Source organism: Aspergillus eucalypticola (genome assembly GCF_003184535.1).
Source record: "Aspergillus eucalypticola CBS 122712 chromosome Unknown BO83scaffold_43, whole genome shotgun sequence".
Classification (NCBI taxonomy): domain Eukaryota; kingdom Fungi; phylum Ascomycota; class Eurotiomycetes; order Eurotiales; family Aspergillaceae; genus Aspergillus; species Aspergillus eucalypticola.
Genome location: NW_020290317.1, coordinates 1 through 20,012, shown reverse-complemented (window position 1 = coordinate 20,012; position 20,012 = coordinate 1). Strand labels below are relative to the sequence as shown.

The window sequence follows — 20,012 nt, the reverse complement described above, 5'->3', positions numbered from 1 at the left end:
AACCGCACTAGCCGCTCGCCTACCGTCACCGCCCGAGGCGCGGCTTGGCGCCGAACCAGCCGGCGGTGCTGCTGCTGCTGCGTCAACATCCTGCCGCCTGCTGTCCTTGAGGGTAGCTCCATTCTTGATCCCCCACGACCTCATCCCATCTCCGTTCACCTTTCATCCATCACTTCTGCACATTTTCATACCCTCTAGAGCTTGTAATTGTGGAGAGACGCACTCATGGCTGATCGCTACTCCTTTTCTCTGACCACGTTCTCCCCCAGGTAAGAGAAGCTCACTGCTCGATAGCTAGGGTCCTTGCTAACATTGCTCAGCGGAAAGCTGGTTCAGATTGGTAATTGACTACTGCTACCTACTGTTAGCTGTTTAAACAAATGTGCTAACGAATTTTAGAATATGCCTTGAACGCTGTCAACCAGGGTGTAACTGCTCTGGGCATCAAAGGTATGACATAGCTCTGATCCACCCGGCCTAGCTTCGAATAGCTACTGATGACCACCGCTACTCAACAGCTACCAACGGAATCGTTCTGGCGACCGAAAAGAAAGCCAACTCGCCTCTCATTGACCCACCTTCCCTCTCCAAGATCTCCCTGATTACACCCGACATCGGCATGGTCTACGCTGGAATGGGCCCAGATTACCGTGTGCTCGTGGACCGGGCCCGCAAGGTTTCTCACACTGGCTACAAGCGCATCTATAACGAATACCCCCCTACCCGGATATTAGTGCAGGACGTTGCTCGAGTTGTTCAAGAAGCGACTCAGTCTGGTGGTGTCCGACCGTACGGTGTCAGCTTGTTGATTGCTGGCTGGGACGAGGGCGTTGAGCCTGAATCGGGAGAGGCTCAGCGGGGTGATGGCGAGGACGAGCCTAAGAAAGCAACCGGCAAGACGGGTGGTATCTTGAAGGGCGGCCCCAGTCTGTACCAGGTCGACCCCAGTGGCAGTTACTATCCGTGGAAGGCCACGGCCATTGGAAGACATGCGACGAGCGCAAAAACATTCCTTGAGAAACGTTACACCGAGGGTCTCGAGCTGGAAGATGCCATTCACATTGCTCTCCTGACTTTGAAGGAGACCATCGAGGGAGAGATGAACGGTGACACGATAGAAATTGGTGAGTTTCACATCTGGCAGATTCTATTGCTATCATGCTGACGATAACAGGCATTGTTGGTCCTCCTGCCGATCATCTGCTTGGTTATGAGGGTGTTGAAGGATCGCGTGGGCCCCGTTTCAGGAAGCTGAGTAAGGAGGAGATTGAGGACTATCTCACCAACCTATGAACTACCCCATAGATCGATACAGATCTTGACATATGAGCCTTGTAGTATAATAGACACGACTCAAGTCTTGCGAGGTTCCCGCGATATGACAGGGCGTCCCGGCCACGCAGAAACCAGGGAGCTGAATGGTGGGTTTTCAGGAGTGACCCTGGAACCTGACGAAATATTTGGGCGGTTCTAGACTCGCCAGTAATACTTCAAAAACCTGATCGGAAATGAATGCTATTGTCGAAATTGCATGACTGCACCTGTCTTCCTAGACCCAGTAATTGGGCTGCTGGGCTTTGGGCCTGCAAGCCACACAGCATCTGCAGGATGGACTGGACCCATAGAGCCCCCATTGTAACGTCGTAGTCAGTCCGTCCTTTTGATTTCCTGCAAAATGGCAATGAATCCATCTAGCTCGGGGGAAACCTGGGCGTTTACACAGAAGCAATTCCGGCGTTGGACCTTTTGATTGTCAGTGGGCGGGTCACTGCAGCAGTCACACGTCCATCAGCGCCAGCCATCTTGACTAGTGATCGCCGACGCCATTCCTTCCACCAATTTCTCCGCAGCAAAAGCAATGACTAAGACCAGCAAGCCTAAGCGGGGACTCAACAATGGCGATTTTACCTGTCATCCAGCTCGCCGATCGGACAAGACTTCCTCATAACATCGTCCGCTCGTCCCTGAGTTGACATTCTAACCATCGTCCACCCTCGCCGTGGCCCAAGCTTGATCTGCCACCATACCCTAAGCCCCTCCCACCACTGGCAACTAGCTTCGCGTCCTTCCACTTCCCCAGATCTGACGGCGCTAGGACATTAGATGAAACTCTGTCAGAGGTGGCCCGGACTTTATCGACTACTCTGGATAGTTGTACCACGTCAGTACCCTGGATGCGGTGTGTTGTGCAGACTCCAATTCGATAACCTTTCCTTCTTGGGATATCTATTGATGCCTGACGCTACCGTGAGCTTGATTGATGGTTGCGACTCGTTTGTTCCAAGGCTGAGAACATGTGGATGGTACTCTGACCACAGGAATCGACATTGATGGCGCGGGTACTCAGAGACGGCGAACTGCCTACGACGACTTCATGCAATTAGTTGAGAGCTGAGCGTGTGAATCTCAATCTGCGATCTGCTCAGGTGGCCATTGGCGTTGTGGTCTTCACTTCGGTTGGCTTTCAAATATAGCCTGTGACGCTGGCGCTATCGATACCCGGCTCGTGCAAACGGAATGCTAATTCTGTGTTTCCCTGATTTTCGCGTTTATCAACTATTATGTCCATATCATCTACGAAAGACCCGCTGGATGGCATCAGCGGCGAGCTCGCAAGCAGTGGTGGTGCCTTCAAAGCCACTTTATTATTCTTCATGGCCATTGCCTGCTACAATGTGGCTGAGCTGGTTGTCATGGTCCTATCGACCTTCCGACGATGGAAGGGCCTATACTTTTGGAGCCTGCTGTTATCGGGCTGCGCCGGCGTGCTACCATACACATTGGGCTTTATCATGAAGTTCTTCACGCAAGCCCCTTCGAATCTCTCTGTCACTATACTTAGTATCGGCTGGTGGGTCATGGTCACGGGCCAGGCGGTCGTCCTGTACTCACGACTCCACCTCGTCATTTGCGACGAGCGCATCCTACAGCGCGTGCTGTACATGATTATTGCGAATGTATTCCTACTCCATGTACCCACGACAGTCCTGACATACGGGTCCAATGCTGTCGGCGATGAACAGCCGGCCTGGGTGATTGGATACAATATCATGGAGAAGGTTCAGATGACAGGCTTTACCATCCAGGAGATCGTTCTGTCTGGACTATACATGTGGGAGACTTTGTTAATGCTGCGGATATGTCTTGTCCGTGAGAACCAAAAAATCATGTATCAGTTGATTTGGATCAACGTAGCTATGCTGGTTATGGACCTCGTATTACTGGGTCTTGAGTATGCCAGCTTATATGCTGTGCAGATCACGCTGAAAGGAGCGATATACAGTATTAAGCTGAAGCTTGAATTCGCTGTTTTGGGCCGACTCGTTGCTGTGGTACAGAATCGCCGGCCGATATCGGTCGACCGGGACATCAATCTCTATTCTTTGGACCGAGAAACTACCAGCGCTCCGGATCGGAGCCTAGCATCTGCTGGAGAAAGTGTATCCAGCCGCACACCGTTTTGTGTGCCAGGCACCGGATACGCGAATGGGACGCACAGAAACATCAACCTCGACACCGGAAAACTCGTGACCATGAGGGAGCTTTCAGCTTGGGTTCAGCGGCCAAATGACGATCGCTGCTGACACACAACTCACATTCTTGACGATGGTGTATCGACTAGCTCATTCATAGAATTGGTGCGGGAGCCTTAAAGCGGGTTTCAGCACCTATGCACTGCGTCATATTCAAAACAATGGGTATATATAGAACTATATACTGAGGCAGATAATACTTTGATGCTCTGCTCACATACCACGTCACCTTTGACCTACTCGAATACCCCTTCCGAATCTTCCTCATCCTGGCTGTCCGCAATCTCCTCTGCCTTTCGCTTCCGCTGGCTTGCAGTATCCTGAGCTGAGTCGGAGTGGACATCTTGTGCTTGCTCTTTCTGTGCTTGAATCTCCTGGGTCTGTATCTTCTCTATGTGCTCTTGTGTGTACCCATTGTACACAGGCTCTTCATGCACCAACGCTTCAATTACGGGCTCTTCTGGTGCCGGTCGCTTTTGTGCAGACTCCTTTTGTGCAGGCTCTTCTGGTGCAGGGTCTCCTGGTGCATGGTCTTCGGGTGCAAGCTCCTCTTGTGCGGAATCGTCCTGTGCTTGGTAATCTTCAAGCTCTGGCTCTTCCTCCACCACCGGTTCCTCTTCCAATGGTTCTTCCGGTTCAAGCGCATCTTCATCCTGTGCTTGCTTCTCCCCGACTTGTACGGCGACGCCATCCTCTGCATTACCTTCGAGCCCCATTTCATCAGCATACAATCCATCCTAGTCGACAAGTCAACACACCTACAGCCAAGCAAAGAATCAACAAAGGAAATCAAAGAGGAACTCACATTTGCGACCCGAAAAGGCACTACGGTTGATTTGTCCCTAACAGTGACAAGCCTCCCATCCTTCTTCATAACCTCCGCAATCCTCACCCATCCGCCATCCCCACCATACCCAAAATCACCATAAACCCCGATCCGAGCACGAACGCACGATTCCCACCCCCTCCCACTCAGTATGGGAGACAGCGTTGCCCTTGCCTGTCCCCGAATTCGGGTATGCGTTTGGTTGATAACCAAGATAGCCAGGTTCGCCCTGCTTGCGAACTTCACCAACTGAGCAGCAAGATCACTAATCACGTTCCACTTTCGCGTTGTGAGCCATTTCTGGACATCCCTCTGCGCTTGCTGCGGTTGGTTAATATCACTAGGGTTAGGGAAATAGGGAGTAAATGGGGCAGAGACAGAGTCTATAACAAGGAGAGTTGTGTTTGGGGGTGGAAAAGAGGCAGGTGGATGATGGAAGAGAGAGACGAGATGAGGGAGTGTGGGAGCACGAATATACGTTAGATTTTCCGTCAAGGACCTGGGAGATGACGGCGACGCAGGAGACTGCGACTCCAGCAGTTTGCGCAGTCGAGGCCTAGGAAGCGGCGATGCCGTATCTTCAATCACCCCAAAGAACAACCGTTAACTCATATCACAAACACACCCGAACAAACACAAGCAATAGATCAAACATACCTATCCAAACCACTCCCTCCCCTCTCCCCAGCGCACCAGCCGCGGCATTCAACCTATCACCATTCATCAGCACACATATTACAAAACTACCCACTCACTTTACTCAAACCACTAATAGATAGATAATACGGAAATAAACTCACCCCAACATCGTCTTCCCCGCCCCCGGCGGCCCAAACACCTCCGTAACATGACCAACCGGCAACCCCTTTAGCTGTTCTCCTTTTCCCTCAGTAAACTCACGTATTCGCTCATTTGACGTCGTCAATATCACCGGTGCAGAGATCGCCTCATCCAGCGCGACCAACCCAGTCGGGATGGCCTTTCTACCTGAGGCAGCATCCGGGAACGCGGTGGACGCGAGCAGGGACTGCGAGGCCGGGAAGGAAATTACGCGGTCTGGTGAGTATTTAGTCCTGATTCTCCTATGAGAAGATAAATTATGGGGATAAACATACGAGGATCCTGAGTAGATAAAGGAGGAAGGTCTAGGTGGTTCATTTCTGGTGTTGTGTTGGAGTGATTTGGTGGATAGGTTCACGCGTCACGCACGCGTTTTGGTGGTAATTGATGTGTGTCTATTGTTGGGGATGAGGGTGGACGGGAGTCATGGTCGGGGCATTTTTATTGTGGATGTATTATTTCCTTGGAAAAGATGGAGATAGAGACAGGAATATAAAGATATAGAAAAGGATGTACGTGTTGGGGATTCGCTTAATTAGATTGACTGGGTATGCTGGAGTTGAGGTTGGATTTAAAGTGGCGTTCCGCTCTTCCTTCCCGGTGGTTCACTTTATCTTGATTATCTAGGCTTTCGGCATCGTAGTGAAATTTTAACTTTATATGATCACAATTACTAATGAGGACCGGAGGAGAAGCTTTAGACTAGATTTATTGAAGTGTATAGTGGTAGGAATAGCATTTGTGATCTTTCCAGTAACTCTTCAGACTTGAACCTTAATCGAGATTTGCATATGTCTCCTCTATTATTATATGCGAAAAGCAATTAGCATTCACAAAACGTGTCGCACAGTATATCATATAAACTACAGTAAATCAGGGTTCTTTGAATTGACAGCCAGTGTTCAATTTGGCTTGTGAATACGTCCATAAAATCACTTCATTAAAGATGACGCAATCGGGTCATGCCTCGTCATACAGGTGTCGAGATTCCCCGACCTATTTGGAATCTCCGCCACACGAATGATGACTTCTGTGAAGATTTACAGGGATATTCCAGATATTTTAGTGCTTTCAGCCGTTGAATAAGGCTGACAGCATGATGGTAAGTCCCGATCTCTCATGGAACTACCCTGTTGTATGCAGGGAATCCCCCCCCGTGGCATGGTTGTCAATGGTCCACCCACTCCTACATAAACAGCCATGGACCTGCTGCTCAACCAGTCTTTCTTTCTTTCTTTCATCATCAGCAAACACAATCCGATCAGAGTCTCTGATATATAAACCCTCACCAAGCAAATGTGGGGGCGTTCGCCCCCTCAACACTATATAAACAGCCTATATAATACACAATACATCATCCTGCTTTAGCGGCACGAAGAATAGCGAACATGAAAGCGGTCCATTCTCATATCAATGGCACTGTGGCTTCGTGAACAGAGTCCAAAACTCATGTGATCCGCAATGCCTCTTGGCTCTGTTCTGTCCGATTCAAGGTTCTTCGGCTTGAGCTCAATTACTGTGCCTGACGTGTCACTGCATCAGTCTCCTCATCAATGGAATATTTTCCACCATGTAGACCGAAGATGACTGAAGAGAGACATACAGGTGCTTGTGACCAGAGAACTGACCTTCGATGGACATATGGGTTTGTGATGGGTGGAGAGGCGGAGTTGCGGCACATTGCGCCGTTCTTCAACGTTTCCTTTTGAAGTGGTTGGTATATAAGAGCTAATAATGAGTCGAACGTTGATAGCGAGATGACCCATGATGGGGTGGCCGATGATGGGATGACCGATGATGAGTTGACTGCTGAGGAGCTTCACGTCGGCTTCACAGACCCATAGCTAATTATACTGCTTCCGCCGATATCTACGATCTCTTTCGCACCAAGGCAATGATATGTCGGACTGAAAATCATGACAACTAGACTGTTCGGGAATCAGCACAACCAAAGCCTTGAAGAAGCTAGCTGTGGCGATTACCGAAGTTGAGTACAATGAGATCAATGAACGTGTCAGAATACGTACCAGAAGCCGACCATCAAAGCAGAAAAGGCAAGCAGTGATGTTATATCGAGCAGGAGAAGCACAGAAAGTTGCTGGAGCACACAATATTGAACGACGAACAGCACCCAGGATGATAAGACATTTATGGGATACCATGACTGATGTATCTCCATTTCTTGGCCATGATGCTTCTTGTTCATCTGTGTTCCTTTGCCCTCCCTAACATTGTGGCGAACCATCTAGCCATGTCCGACTTCTCTGAAGGTAGAGGTGCAACTGAAACAGATCAAGCTGCATAAAGTCCTAGAGTAAAGGTACAACAGCCTCGAACTAATGATATTGGTTTGAAGCCTTGCCAAACAAGAGCTCTGATCCATGTACCCCAACCAATCCATGAACAGGGCCCTGGCCTGGTTTAGTCTGGACATTGATCGCATACACATCCCTGACAGCATCTTCCCTTTCTTTCCCAAGAGGCCACGCACGCGGTATCTAAATGTTGCTTCGATAAATATAAAGCTATTTGACTGCTTTGTCGATAACCGGGGCCTCAATCTTGCATGGCAAGAAATGCTTAACGAGCCGACCCATCTACAACCGTCTCGGGTTGGGGGCGTCGTGGTTAGCCGAAGAAATGTCGTGGGTAGGAAACATGACGCCTCTACACAAGAGAGAGAAAAATGAAGGATGGACCACAGAATCAAGATCGAAGAGGAAACTTCTAGTGATGGCGGTGGAGAGCTCCAGAACAGTGTGAAACTTGTCGAGTCGAGTCGTTGAGAAGCTCCCTGAGATACCTTTCCCCATGACTAAAGAGGGAAACATGCTACAAATGTCTCTCCTACAACAAGCGCTTCTGAATTCACCATAGCATATGTTTCTGCGGGAGTAGAAGCAGCCATCACTTTGCCTACCAGGACAGACCCGTTCGTGTGACCGTGGAGAAGTTCGGCGACATGGGTGGCCAAGGCCCCCATAATTATGTCTACGACGGAGGAGCGGTTGGGAAGGTCGGTGAAGTCCAGTCGGCACTGAAGGCACAGTTTCGTGCGACCGGCAAGGGACAGGTGCCCGCATATGAGATCCGAGAGGTAAGGCAGAAGGAGCATGGCATGGGGATCGGATTGTTTGTCATCACCTTCGCCACCCCACCACCGAGCATTGGGAGAGAAATGCCAGGTGTGCCGGGTGAAAGGACATAAATCCACCCGATGTACGAGCACCTCCGCCCCGTATACCCTTTCCGATGTACTGGTCACTCAACGCGCCAAGACCCCAAAGGAGAAGCCGAAGAAGTAGCTGATCCTAGAGCCTAGTGACTGGAGGAAGGATTACACGTGACCTCCGATTAAGATAGAGCAGAGCGATGCCTTTAAGGAGCGGGTGGATCGTGATATCTTTTCTCTCCATTTCACAACTGACGCAGGATCGACATGCGATTTGCACCACCATTCGCCTCGCTACAATATGATGCTCTCAAAGATTGGGTGTGGGTGTGCTTCTACACATACGATGGCCTGTTCTGAAGAACGTCAGCATAGAGAATAAACATAAGATAAGAAGGCAGGAAGACGGACTATTGTGATGACAGATGCGGGTTTCTTGAATCCTGTGGCTCCCGTATCCTTTGTTGCCCTGAACCTTCAAATCACTTGTGCAATGTGCGCCGTTTCTGGTATCAGGGAATAGCCCCTCGAGAGCTTATATACTGAGTCGCCGTTATTCAGACACCATCCTCACCGGTTGGTTTGCTGCAGTCAGTTGCTATCTGATATCAAGAGCTGGAGAACAAGTGATTGTGGAAGAATACCCACTCTCGACATATGGGAGTATTGAGCATTATGAGTATAACAATCTTCCCTGAAGTCCGGGCAGTATTACATCAAGCGAGAGGCTAGTGGCCAGTACATCTTAGGCTGCGTCGCCTGGCTGGCTTATCTCGACACTATGTACCCGGTGGTCTCAAGCTGTCGATGATATTGATAGTGTCTGACAGGAATGTACTGCCTTAGCATCATACGTTGCGATGCTTAGCCGAGTTTATAAGAGCCTATCGATCAGACGAGCAAGAGTTGCTACTAAGATTGACCCAGAGCTGATCTTCGTCGAATACACAACAGTGAATGTCCATGATTTGGGGCTGGCTCTTCGGAATAAACAGCATTGACAAAGTTGGACGACATCTAATGAACTCGGCAGGCCCCTTGCGGACTGTGGTCCTACTGAATATGAGTAGTACGCAGAGGATATGTTTACGCGCACCTTGGGTCCTTGTTTCACGACACCTTGGATGGTGCGAAAACGAATGACTGGAGTAGGATTCTGCCTGTTTGCTGATCCAGGGTTTATATATATACTACACCTACCAAGACAGAGAGACTGTCAGGAAAAGAGAAGGTCATGGGTCGAGTTACTCTGGCTGATTCAGATCAGAAGTTCTGATCCATGACCTTGGCGAACCTTGCCTTGTTTGGCGTGGTTGATAGTGGTGGACTCTCTTGACTCATGACTAATGGAAGTATGGTTGAGGAGAAGTGTCAAGCCATTGTGCGGGGGCTCGAGATACGGGTTGGCATCCATACCAGACACGGTTGCGAATCATCAGTCTCAATTGACACTATTACCTTTCCCTGCCATCCATCAATCCGTTCTGTTCTCCCATACGAGCAGGGCACACGGAAAAGAGCTGGCCAATTATTCCTCAATACGAGTAATTGACACAAGAAGAAGTGTCTGATTACAGCCGAAGAGATACCTCGACATTGGGCATCAATATCAATATCAACATCAACATCTACTTGTTGATCCTGGTGATCCATGTCTTCTGTGTCTGGCGCTATAGTGCCATTTCTGATAACACACTCTTTTGACATCATGAAAGAAAAGGAGGCAGCAATGGGGAAATAGCTTATGTCCGGAAAGATTTCGAGTTCTCCTACCATACACAAAAGCTTTCAGTCGACCCTGCTACTCTCTATACCAGGGCAGTCCAAAAATGACCCTCCTTGGATGAAATAGAGAGACAACTTCTCGAAGCTGGAATTATCATTGACAAAATAAAGCAGACAAAAATTTGAACAAGCCAGACTCAACGTCCAGACCTACGGAAGCAGGCAAGAAGACGCAAAAAGTTCCAAAACACCATTTGTCAATTCGGGGGCGGGTGGCCCTCTGTTGCTTCCAACTTCATGAAAGTTACTAACTTCCACTCTTTCCGATCTGACGCTCTCTTTGAGATCTCTCGTACACTTATCGCAAATCCCCGAGAAGGCTACGTAGCCGTGCCCCGCGCGTCATGGACTAATTTCCCTTTCCTTGGGCCAGTACCGTAGCCCGCACGTGCCTACAAAGTCAGCTGTGGTTCTAGGTGACGGTCAATGAGCTCATGCATATTCAGAAGGTAGTGTGGAAATATATCTGGGACCCGCGACCCGGCTAATTGCGAATGTCCAGACGATGAGGCCACTTGCAGAAGGGGGACTGGGTGTGATCGACTTCAAGACGATGCAGAAGGCGCTGAACATGTACTGGATTCAGGCGTATCTGCAGAGCGGCTGTGGAAAGGGCTGTATCACCGCAAAATTGACTTCCCTAAGCTGACAGACCTCTACTGGAAGCTTTCGTTGAATAAAGTCACAACGGGAGGGCGAGAACTCCTATGATTGGAGATTCCTTGCCTCATCCCCCGCTTGTCTCCCTCTGTCAATCCATATTCAACTACAACGCAACTCTGTTGTCCTCTATATATTATTTCTGACGAAAGAAAGAAATAATACTACCCTCTAAGCGAGCAGTGATGCGTTCATGGCTTGAGTACAAGATACCTACACACTATACGCTCGTCGCAGAAAAAGACGCGTTACAACCATCCACTTGTCTTCGATATATAACCCATGATGAATGAGGAACTTTCCACTACCACCGTCTGAACGAGTACCAATGCCGTGGCGACATGGAGCTCAACGCGCTGTCTCGTCTGTCTCTAATGCAGAGATTGCAAAGATCAGCGAGAGGAAAGCAAAGTCGCCAATGCATCGCTCGAACTCGCTTCTGAAAATATCAGTTTTGAGAGGATCATAATAAATATGAACTTTGTTTCTTCGACGCATATCTAGTGATGACATTAGTGTTTCTCTTCTCGGCGTGATGTGGCTCGGTTCGACAATAAAGCTGCCGCCAAATCCCCCATTTTGCACTACAAACTGACTATGCAAATCCGGAACGATAAGAAGACCCTTCGATATAGCGTGTCGTTATCATCGTCTACTTCATACTTGACTGCTACTGATACCAATCACGGCTTCTCTTACGCCCTGCCCGCCCTGGTTGGTGTCTCTCTGTGTGTGTTGTTGCATACCAACAACAAAACAAGGCCTTGCGTGGAGGGTTCTTGAAACATCCATTTCCGAACACATGTATTATCCACATAAGCTGCAAAGCAGAAGGAATCTTTGAGATCTGAACGGATTGCTGCGGTGGTGGTCGGTTAGTTGTCTTGTTGATGGCGGTCACAGTACAATAGTGCTGCTATTGCGGGGGATTGATTTGTTTTGGGAAGGTACTAACAAAGCTGAAGATAGATGTAGGGATCTTTGGGGTTCTTATGTGCTTGAAATTGAATTGAACATTGGGTAGTATTTCGTTAATTCCAGGTCAGATGTTGGAAAATTACTTGCCGATGAACGGTCTGGGTTGAAAGATATATAATGATGATACTGAGTAATTTGTTGTTGTGGTTTGGCTCTGAGAAGGAGAGTTAATTGACATTGACACTTGATTGGATGGAAAGTTAGTTCGTTAGGAGCTTAATATACTACATACAAGAAACTCTCAATCATGAAAAATATAAACCAGTCTGTGACAACGTCGTTGTCAGCATCACGGCATCATCAACATGTTATCAATAGGGTCAATTATGTATTACTCCGTTTTGCCATGAGATACTCATGTAAGCTGACATTAAGCGTTAGACCGCAGGGTTAATTCCTAGTCGTGTAGTAGACGTAAGTGGGATCTTTTGTTCTCTTCTTGCTGTTAGCGATAAGACTTCTTTAACACCCTGATATCTCTATCAAATTGAACACTTGTGTTTTCAGGTTGCAAATCAGACCTACTCATTATCCTACGGTACGAGTACGTTATCAAAAATTGGCAGAGAGCCTCTGAATTCTCATTACCAGCACAGGGAAAGAAAACCCTATGGTCTTGAAAGGAAAAAACAAAACCTGTGCCGAGGCAAGCAAGCATATAATTCCTGTCTTACTACCACGATCAAATCCCAACCCTAAGTTCCACCCTCTCCAAACCTGCACTCAACCGGCATCATACCCAGTAAGCATGCTCGACGTGTGGCCGATACTGGTGGGCTTTAATAATCATATTCATACTGTACCAGAACTCTTTAGTTAACCGTAGTTTCTCCCCAAAAAGAAAAAAAACAAAAATATCACGCTTTGCGAAGCCTTATCCAGGACACTTGCAACGCTCGTACAGAACAAGTAAAAAGGGAGAGAAGAGGACAATCAACGTACATAGCAGGAGTGGGGGTACACGCTAGCACCGCACCCAATGTTTGCCCTTTGTTGTTCAAAGGTCCAGCTCTGTGTGGAAGAAAGCCGCATTAGAATCTTGTGAAGTCATTAAAGAGGGCAAACTGGTGCTTATGTTCATACCTTAGACTTGTCTTTGCAGTCGTACTGATTCATGCAGTCATCATCGGAGTCACACTATAACGAGGATATAGGTAGTTAGTATAGTCTTCACATGTTATCACATCGACACTAGAATGTTCCAACGTACGGAGAAACTGGTCGCACACCAGTCCCAATTACGGGACTCTGCGGCGGCGGTTCCGGGCTCAGGAGCAGCCAAGGCACCGGTGGTGATGGCGAGAGTGGTGAGGATGAAGCTGAGGACCTTCATGATGGGCAGTGAAAGATAATATCAGGAGAGAATAGTAATAGTTGTAGTTACTTGGTAATGGTTGTAACTTGAATCTGGTTGGAAGATGGGTTCGTTTGGTTGGGGTGAGTGTCTTCAATTTATAGATGTTCTATAACTCCCAGATACTACCCCTTCTAACGGTCAAATATACCACAAAGGAAAGAGTAAGTGAGCGACTACAGATTCGGCTGAACAGGTTCAGGCATGAGGATCACGGAATGATGCTCCAGGACTGATGATCCAGTATGTGAGACCCGGAAGCAAGGGCGCAATAGAAGACAATCGGATCCACATGTTTTACTCAAAAAGACTGAGAACTAAAAATTAAACTTTTTTCCCATCAAGGTACTGAATGAAAGTGGAGAACGTTAATAGGTTCAAATCCTGCAATGTGGACTATGTGATGTCACAAACAATTTTAACCCCGGATTCAGTCGGACTCTTTCTCCTCATTCCTTTCGGAGTGATGGGGGATAGAGGTAGAGAGGGAGAATATCCACCATGCAGATAGAGTATTGACCATGACTTGCTAGCTCAATAGCCATGTGTGAGCCATATTCATGAATTGAGTAAAGTAGGCAAGTATCTATTCCAATCAAGTCTATGCATCATGGCTTAAATGCCCACCGATTGATATAGACTACTGTGTGTACTCAGAGCCCTTACGGTCTAGTCTGACTGGAGCTGTTCAGTGGCTGAAGTCGTCCCATAAGAAGACGTCGATCATAGCGGACCACCTCATCCCCTCAGCATCCAGAGACAATGTTCCACCAGGCCCAGTGGGGAATGTCCTAGAACGCCGCTGTAAGATTCGCACACAATGGAGCGAGATGTCCTGCGGTATAATTCGGCTTGCTGATACCCAGATCATGTGCTGCTTCAGGTATGGATGGACAAACTATGCGGGCTACCGGGCTAGAAGAAATTATGCTGCTTAGAATGTACAAGGGATTCATTGATACCAACAGCCCGGTGATTATTCGATATTTCTATCCCATCTTTGTTTCCAGTCCGGTCGTATATTATAGCATGCAATATCCAAATCAACCGGAAATCTCATCAATCCTCCCAAGTCTAAGCCAATCCCATGTCCTTGTAGAAGGCGTCAGTCTTGGGCTCACGGCCCAAGAACTCTGTCAACGTCGTCATCTCATCCTGACTACCTCCCTTCTCAAGCACCTTGTACCGGTAGCGACGGCCAGCGGTCGCGTTCATAGGGTCGTCCTTGAAGACGGTGTAGAACATGTCGGTCGAGTAGACTTGCGAGCTGTTATAAGAGTGTTAGTACTTGGCATATAATGGTAACACCAAATGTGGGGATGGGCATACCTTAGGTAACCATAATAACCAGCATCATAGCCACCGATCAAGTGACCAAAGGTGGCTTCGCCGTGTCCCCATTCCTCGCCCAGGCCCAGGCTCTCCGGGCCCTCCATCTGTGTGATCTGCTTGCGAAGGGAGTTGTATGTAGCCGAGATAGGAAGCTCCTTGATCTTCTCGTGGCTCTCGGGCTGGTGGACGGTCATGTCGAAGATACCAAAGTGCAGCTGGCGAAGGTTAAACAGGGCATCGTTGACGTGCTTGGTGCGGATGAGGTTCTCGATAACGGAGTCAGGGATCTGCTCCGACGGGGCTTCCTGGCCACCGGCTTGCTCCTTCCAGGCGGCAAGGTACTCAGGAGAGAGAGTGGAGTAGTGCTTGCTGAGGGACTTGAGCTGGGAAGGGGTCCAGCACCAGTTCTCGAGCATCTGACTGGGTGCTTCGACGAAGTCACGGACGGTGTTAGTGCCGTGAAATCGGGAGTAGATCGTCTTGGCAACCAGGTCGTGGATGCCGTGACCGAGCTCGTGGAATAGAGTCACGACTTCATCATGCTTGAGCAAGCTGGGCTTCTTGGGAGTCGGCTTGGTGAAGTTGCACACAAGCGCAGTGGCCGGGTAGCGGCGGTTGCCCTCCGCGTCGATGAAACCCTGTAGTTGTTAGTAAATGTGGTTATTTTGCGCTGTGTAGGGTGCCTACCGGCTGCAAGTTGAAGTTGGCAGCGTGACCGTACTTGCCGGTCCGGGGGAAGAGATCCAAGTACAGATAGCCGACGAAGCCGCTGCCCTCACCCTCATCGTTCCAGACGCTGAAGATCTGGACGTCCTCGTGCCAGACAATGTCGCTGCCCTTACCGGTGGGGGCCACCTTCTCCCGGTCCTCACCAGTGATCTCCACAAAGACGAGACCGAAAAGCTCTTCGAAGATCTTCAGCATGCCCTCGATGGTGGTCTGAAGAGGGAAGTACTCGGCAATGAGCTGCTGGTCCAGGGAGTAGTCCTTCTCCAGCATAAGACGGTCGTAGAATCTGTGGTCCCACAGGTAGTAGTGGCCATCGAACTTCTCTCCACGGGACTCCAGGTCGGACTTCTTAAACTCGAGCAGGTTCTTGATTTCCTTCTGTCCACCCGCCGTCAGACGGGACCGCAGGTCACCCAGGAAGGTGTTGACCGTCTCCGGGGTCTTGGCCATCTTGTCCTCAATGCGGAATGCCGCGTGGTTGGGGTAACCGAGCAGACGAGCGGCCTCATCACGCAGGATAATGGCCTCACGGAAAAGAGGCACGTTCTGATTGCACTTGTTCTCGTTCTGGATCATGACCTGCTTACGGGTCTCGGGGTTCTTGGCGTACTTCATCGTCGGGAAGAGGTCGGGGTACTTGAAGGTCAGCCAGAGCTTGCCCTCGTGCTCACCCTCACCCTTCTTCAACCCAGCCAGGACATCCTCGGGAACACCGTCGAGCTCTTCGCGGGTGAACCAGAGTCCTTCGTTCTCCTCGTTCAAGTTCTTCTGGAACTCAATGCTGATCTGACTGAGACGCTTCTTGATCTCCTTGAACCGGTCACGCTTGGGACCAGCCGGGAGACCCAAGCCATTGCGGATGAAATCCTTGTGTTCCTTCTCCAACAGACGGCGAGACTCGGGGTCAAGAGACTCGTTCTTCTTAAGCACGGCGTCGACGAGCTGGAACACATCCTCGCGCATGGCAGCTTCAATGAAGAACTCATCCATCAGCTCCTCCGCCTTGGACGATGCATCCCGCAGCTCTTGTTGGGTGGACACGGCCTGGTAGAAGCCGAGAATGTGCGATTCGAGGGACATGACGTTCTCATCCTGGGCCAAGGGCTTCACGACAGCGTTGAATGTAGCCGTGTCGGGCTTGACGGTAGCCACGACGTCATCCTGAACTTTGCGGGAGGCTTCAATGAGTCGCTTGGCGTCATCGACAATGGATTGAGCAGTTGCGGTGAAGACGGGGGGAGCCTGAGGAGGGCGGCGGAGGTGTTCGGGGGCCATGCTGGCAGTTGTGAGGGATTTGCGAAGGTTTGTCAAAGCTGAATGCGAGGTTGAAGGAAGTCGAGAGCCGCGGAAATGGCCCAAGACCGAGGAAAGTCTGAAGGCGGGAGAGGAAAGGCGAAGCGGGGGAGCCACGGTGACGAGGAGAACGCCCACGAGAAGGACGAGGAAGGCGGGTAGATAAAAGGTGCGACAGAGAGGGGAGCGAATGGTGACGGTAGGAGGGGCACAGGTGGTGAAAGGCGGGGTGCTAAGCAAGCTACTGCAATGGAAGTAGCGGATCAATACGTGGCTCGACAGTGGACACTCTTGGGGGGAGAAGCTGTTTGGTGATGCAGAAGTGCAGCTGAGCTGGTCCCGGCGGAGCCTGCAGTCTGGCCGATCATGTGTTTTCCCTCTCCTCCACCACTAATTAATCTCTTCCCCCCATCTTCGTTTTCCTCAGTTTTGACTCCACACTTCCTCCTGTCTGGTTCCCTGTTCTTCTATCTTTCTATCATGTTCTCATGACGAAGCTATGGCCCTTTTGACAACGCGATCCACTCTACGTCTGCCGGGTCCGGGGTTTCTATGTCCACTTCTACAGATCTATTACGTAGCTACAAGAGCTAGAAAACCTACAGGCAACTGTTCATAAATATGTGATCACACTTTGAATATCTGGATTCTATGCAGGATTTCAACAATCGATGTTCCTCGTCACATCTCGTCGCTTTTTTTCGAATGAAATAGGTAAACCCGCGTCGACTCAAACTCGCTCTGTCGACATAAAAAAAAGAGTAGGCCAACTCCAACAACGCCATACACACGAAAGAATAAACGCCCCGAGTGCTAAATTAAAAGACGAAGGATCGTCGGAGTGGGAAACACAGCGTATTCGCAAATGGTACATCAGAATATAAGGCGAAAGGGTCATGGACATCGCGCCGCTCACGCAGCGTCGGCAGTGGGGATGGGCTCGGGGATCTTGGTGACCTGCTCACCAGCCCGGATCACCCGCTGGCCGGCATCGTCACGAACATAGCCGGCGCCCTCCTTCTGGGCCCGCTTCCAGATCTCAACCTCACAGCCACCGCGGATCACACCCACACGCATGGTTGAGAGAAGGTTGTGGGCAGCGTTGGAGTGGTAGTACACACCACCGTTGAACATGGCAGTGGCGTCCTTGCCAATACCAGAGTTGATCATGGCCTTGCCACCGGGATGGTCCTTGATGAAGTCGGTCACATCGTGAACAACGCCGGCAATAGCAATGAGACCACGGCCATTCTTAGCCTGCTCAACATAGTCGTCCCATTCCATAACGGGCAGCTGGTCGAGAGGGGTACCCCAGTCGAGACGGGAACGCTTCTGGTCAAGCTTCTTCTGGAGCTGCTGGACACGACCCTTCTCGATCTCGTTGGCACGGAACTTCTTCAGGTCGTAGGCCAGACCAAGCTGCTTCCAGGCCCAGATGCTCCACTTGGTAGGGTCGTACTGGTGCCACTCGATAGCGTTGCGGTAGTCGGAGGGGAACTCGTGGTGGAAGTTGTGGTATCCCTCACCGAGAGTGACGAGAGCAGTAATGACGTGGTCACGGGGAGAGTTGCGGTCGTCGAAAGGCTGATCACCGAGCCAGTGGGCCAAAGAGTTGACACAGAAGGTGGCCTGCTGAACGAAGAAGATACGGAGGATACCAGCGTAGACGAAACCACCCCACCAGTCACCCCAACCAAGACCGGACACGAGCATGGGAACAATAAGACCCATGGTGAAGACAACCTTGAGGTAGTTACGGTGCTGCCAGACGACAACCGGGTCTTCGTTGAGATCGGAGATATCGGTGCGGCCGATACGCTTGGGGTTCTGCTTCATGACCATCCATCCCAGGTGAGAGTAGAGCAGACCCTTGCGGACGGAGTAGGGGTCCTTGTCGGTATCGGTATAACGGTGGTGAGCCCGGTGATCACGCGCCCACCAGCGGATGGAACCTTCGACAGCACCACCACCAACGGCGGCGAGCCAGATACGGAGAGGAAGACGAGCAGAGTAGGAGCAGTGAGCCCAGAGACGATGGTATCCTGGAGGCAAATTGTGTCAGCATGCTGTCTGTACAGTGTTACCTTTCAATGGGGCGAACCAACCTGCGGTGATACCGAGACCAGTGAAGAAGTAATAGATAACGGCCCAGATAGCAGTCTTGACCTGCAAGGGCACCCAGAAGGCCTGGACACAGCCGTACATGGGGATACCGATGATGAGGAAGACGTTCAGCCAGTTGACATGCTTGTACCAGTTGCTGCGCGTCATGACAGTATCGGCAATGTGGACCTTCTTGGGGTCAGCGGCGCGAGGCCGGGAGGCGTCTGCTGGCTTTGCAGACATGGTGATGTCTTTGGTGTGTATCTCGACCCCTGCAGTGTGGTTCGGATGAGGAGGAGAAAGATGCGTGCGGGAGAGGGTGGGTTTAAAGGAAAGGGCCAGAGGCGAGCGATAAAAAAGAAACGGAGAAAAAAGGGTGGGGAATGCAATCAAGAGGCCGAAGAAGTAAGCGGCAGATCTGAGCCAGTGAAGGAGAGAAAATTCGGAGGTAGTTGAACTCTACCAGGGTCCACCGGCGGATGATGGTTGGGGAAAAGCAAGGCGGACAATCAATAATAATGATGCGACTATGAGGACACGCGCGTGGAATAAGTAAAGAAGGGTGGCCTGACGGCAAGCTCACTAGTAGATCAGTGAAGTAATCATAAGATCCCGAGGTCCCAAAGTGGCCGACGGGTTTCAACAGACACAAGGTAGGGAGAGAGAAGAGGATCAATACTACTATCCAGGCACGTCTGGAAGGTGTCCGGATCGCAGAGTTGTATCCGCGATGGCAAATGGCCGGAGTATCTCCAACCATACAGCGCCGCCTGTTCCTCCAACTAAGCTTGTTGGGCCACTTCTGATTCGATGGCGCTGCCCGGCCAGAAACTGCCATTTTGGGTAAGGCCGGGAATGGTCTACCAATCACGACAGTTCAACCATTCGTTGAATCCCCAACGTTTTTTGCCCCTTGATCGCTCTGTGTGGCTGGTGTCATGCCTCGGGTGGCTTGACCCGTGGCTCTCCATCCCGATTTGGATTTCGGGACGGTTTCTTTTTCCGCATCAAAGTATCGCCTGCACGGAGTGGTACAACTCCGTCTAACCTCAAGAGTTGAGCAATTGTCCCCATCTCTTTCAAAGCTGATCCTAATTCTGGAGCATCGCAACATTGGAGTCTTTGCTTATGCGGTGGCCACACTAACGCAATCTAGTGCTATAATCAGCATGTCTTGGATCACTCATTGGTCCACTCAGCTCAGACTTTTCCGAAGAAGGCAGCCCTATGAGTGGGCATTATTGCCACCGGCCGAGTTTGAAACGCCAAAGTCAGTTTTGGCATGACTGCGAGCCGCAAGCTCCTCGGCACAAACTCTTCCCGGGTGCTCCGTTCATGCTCTTGAAAGTCTGTAGAAAATCCGATGATCGTCGCCACATGATTCAGGCATGCATTCTCCCCCAACAC

At 50.1% G+C, this 20,012-nt stretch overlaps 7 protein-coding genes across 7 annotated transcripts; 3 read left to right on the top strand and 4 right to left on the bottom strand.

The window, feature by feature from the left end:
• The first annotated feature begins 116 nt into the window (after nucleotides 1–116).
• pre8 (proteasome core particle subunit alpha 2) lies at nucleotides 117–1,519 on the top strand. Its single transcript, XM_025529970.1, has 5 exons — nucleotides 117–269; nucleotides 321–340; nucleotides 400–450; nucleotides 519–1,124; nucleotides 1,175–1,519. The coding sequence occupies exons 1-5, from the start codon at nucleotides 226–228 to the stop codon at nucleotides 1,291–1,293; spliced, it is 840 nt and encodes a 279-aa protein (XP_025382464.1). The 5' UTR covers nucleotides 117–225; the 3' UTR covers nucleotides 1,294–1,519.
• A 927-nt stretch (nucleotides 1,520–2,446) lies between these two features.
• On the top strand, nucleotides 2,447–3,636 carry BO83DRAFT_185502 (uncharacterized protein). The gene has a single exon (XM_025526504.1). The coding sequence runs from the start codon at nucleotides 2,562–2,564 to the stop codon at nucleotides 3,582–3,584; it is 1,023 nt and encodes a 340-aa protein (XP_025382463.1). The 5' UTR covers nucleotides 2,447–2,561; the 3' UTR covers nucleotides 3,585–3,636.
• A 121-nt stretch (nucleotides 3,637–3,757) lies between these two features.
• On the bottom strand, nucleotides 3,758–5,747 carry BO83DRAFT_372201 (uncharacterized protein). Its single transcript, XM_025529969.1, has 5 exons — nucleotides 5,475–5,747; nucleotides 5,160–5,415; nucleotides 5,017–5,069; nucleotides 4,339–4,937; nucleotides 3,758–4,270 (listed from the first exon to the last, which is right to left on the bottom strand). Exons 1-5 carry the CDS (start codon nucleotides 5,515–5,517, stop codon nucleotides 3,770–3,772), a joined length of 1,452 nt encoding a protein of 483 aa, XP_025382462.1. The 5' UTR covers nucleotides 5,518–5,747; the 3' UTR covers nucleotides 3,758–3,769.
• Nucleotides 5,748–8,161: 2,414 nt separating this feature from the next.
• On the top strand, nucleotides 8,162–10,805 carry BO83DRAFT_432288 (uncharacterized protein; the record flags this gene model as incomplete). Its single annotated transcript, XM_025535613.1, has 2 exons — nucleotides 8,162–8,296; nucleotides 10,659–10,805. 2 exons carry the CDS (start codon nucleotides 8,162–8,164, stop codon nucleotides 10,803–10,805), a joined length of 282 nt encoding a protein of 93 aa, XP_025382461.1.
• Nucleotides 10,806–12,367: 1,562 nt separating this feature from the next.
• BO83DRAFT_185491 (uncharacterized protein) lies at nucleotides 12,368–13,173 on the bottom strand. The gene is made up of 4 exons (XM_025526503.1): nucleotides 13,005–13,173; nucleotides 12,878–12,931; nucleotides 12,737–12,805; nucleotides 12,368–12,591 (listed from the first exon to the last, which is right to left on the bottom strand). Exons 1-4 carry the CDS (start codon nucleotides 13,125–13,127, stop codon nucleotides 12,574–12,576), a joined length of 264 nt encoding a protein of 87 aa, XP_025382460.1. The 5' UTR covers nucleotides 13,128–13,173; the 3' UTR covers nucleotides 12,368–12,573.
• Nucleotides 13,174–13,941: 768 nt separating this feature from the next.
• Nucleotides 13,942–16,790, bottom strand: BO83DRAFT_349278 (M3 family metallopeptidase). The gene is made up of 3 exons (XM_025528862.1): nucleotides 15,168–16,790; nucleotides 14,478–15,118; nucleotides 13,942–14,415 (listed from the first exon to the last, which is right to left on the bottom strand). Exons 1-3 carry the CDS (start codon nucleotides 16,482–16,484, stop codon nucleotides 14,223–14,225), a joined length of 2,151 nt encoding a protein of 716 aa, XP_025382459.1. The 5' UTR covers nucleotides 16,485–16,790; the 3' UTR covers nucleotides 13,942–14,222.
• Nucleotides 16,791–17,110: 320 nt separating this feature from the next.
• BO83DRAFT_383212 (stearoyl-CoA 9-desaturase sdeA) lies at nucleotides 17,111–19,249 on the bottom strand. Its single transcript, XM_025532421.1, has 2 exons — nucleotides 18,608–19,249; nucleotides 17,111–18,544 (listed from the first exon to the last, which is right to left on the bottom strand). Exons 1-2 carry the CDS (start codon nucleotides 18,846–18,848, stop codon nucleotides 17,415–17,417), a joined length of 1,371 nt encoding a protein of 456 aa, XP_025382458.1. The 5' UTR covers nucleotides 18,849–19,249; the 3' UTR covers nucleotides 17,111–17,414.
• Between the last annotated feature and the right edge of the window lie 763 nt (nucleotides 19,250–20,012).

What these genes read in the sequence shown, in the direction of transcription:
- BO83DRAFT_185491 (XM_025526503.1), bottom strand. Translation starts at nt 13,127, where the DNA reads ATGAAGGTCCTCAGCTTCATCCTCACCACTCTCGCCATCACCACCGGT. An exon ending in GGTGTGCGACCAGTTTCTCC is followed by an intron (nt 12,932 to 13,004) that starts GTACGTTGGAAC and finishes TCCTCGTTATAG; the next exon opens with TGTGACTCCGATGATGACTG. An exon ending in ACTGCAAAGACAAGTCTAAG is followed by an intron (nt 12,806 to 12,877) that starts GTATGAACATAA and finishes TCTTCCACACAG; the next exon opens with AGCTGGACCTTTGAACAACA.
- BO83DRAFT_383212 (XM_025532421.1), bottom strand. Translation starts at nt 18,848, where the DNA reads ATGTCTGCAAAGCCAGCAGACGCCTCCCGGCCTCGCGCCGCTGACCCC. An exon ending in TGGTCTCGGTATCACCGCAG is followed by an intron (nt 18,545 to 18,607) that starts GTTGGTTCGCCC and finishes ATTTGCCTCCAG; the next exon opens with GATACCATCGTCTCTGGGCT.
- BO83DRAFT_349278 (XM_025528862.1), bottom strand. Translation starts at nt 16,484, where the DNA reads ATGGCCCCCGAACACCTCCGCCGCCCTCCTCAGGCTCCCCCCGTCTTC. An exon ending in CCAACTTCAACTTGCAGCCG is followed by an intron (nt 15,119 to 15,167) that starts GTAGGCACCCTA and finishes TAACAACTACAG; the next exon opens with GGTTTCATCGACGCGGAGGG. An exon ending in GGTTATTATGGTTACCTAAG is followed by an intron (nt 14,416 to 14,477) that starts GTATGCCCATCC and finishes CTCTTATAACAG; the next exon opens with CTCGCAAGTCTACTCGACCG.
- BO83DRAFT_185502 (XM_025526504.1), top strand. Translation starts at nt 2,562, where the DNA reads ATGTCCATATCATCTACGAAAGACCCGCTGGATGGCATCAGCGGCGAG.
- BO83DRAFT_372201 (XM_025529969.1), bottom strand. Translation starts at nt 5,517, where the DNA reads ATGAACCACCTAGACCTTCCTCCTTTATCTACTCAGGATCCTC. An exon ending in GCGGGGAAGACGATGTTGGG is followed by an intron (nt 5,070 to 5,159) that starts GTGAGTTTATTT and finishes GAATGGTGATAG; the next exon opens with GTTGAATGCCGCGGCTGGTG. An exon ending in GGAGGGAGTGGTTTGGATAG is followed by an intron (nt 4,938 to 5,016) that starts GTATGTTTGATC and finishes GGGTGATTGAAG; the next exon opens with ATACGGCATCGCCGCTTCCT.
- pre8 (XM_025529970.1), top strand. Translation starts at nt 226, where the DNA reads ATGGCTGATCGCTACTCCTTTTCTCTGACCACGTTCTCCCCCAG. An exon ending in CGGAAAGCTGGTTCAGATTG is followed by an intron (nt 341 to 399) that starts GTAATTGACTAC and finishes AACGAATTTTAG; the next exon opens with AATATGCCTTGAACGCTGTC. An exon ending in AACTGCTCTGGGCATCAAAG is followed by an intron (nt 451 to 518) that starts GTATGACATAGC and finishes GCTACTCAACAG; the next exon opens with CTACCAACGGAATCGTTCTG.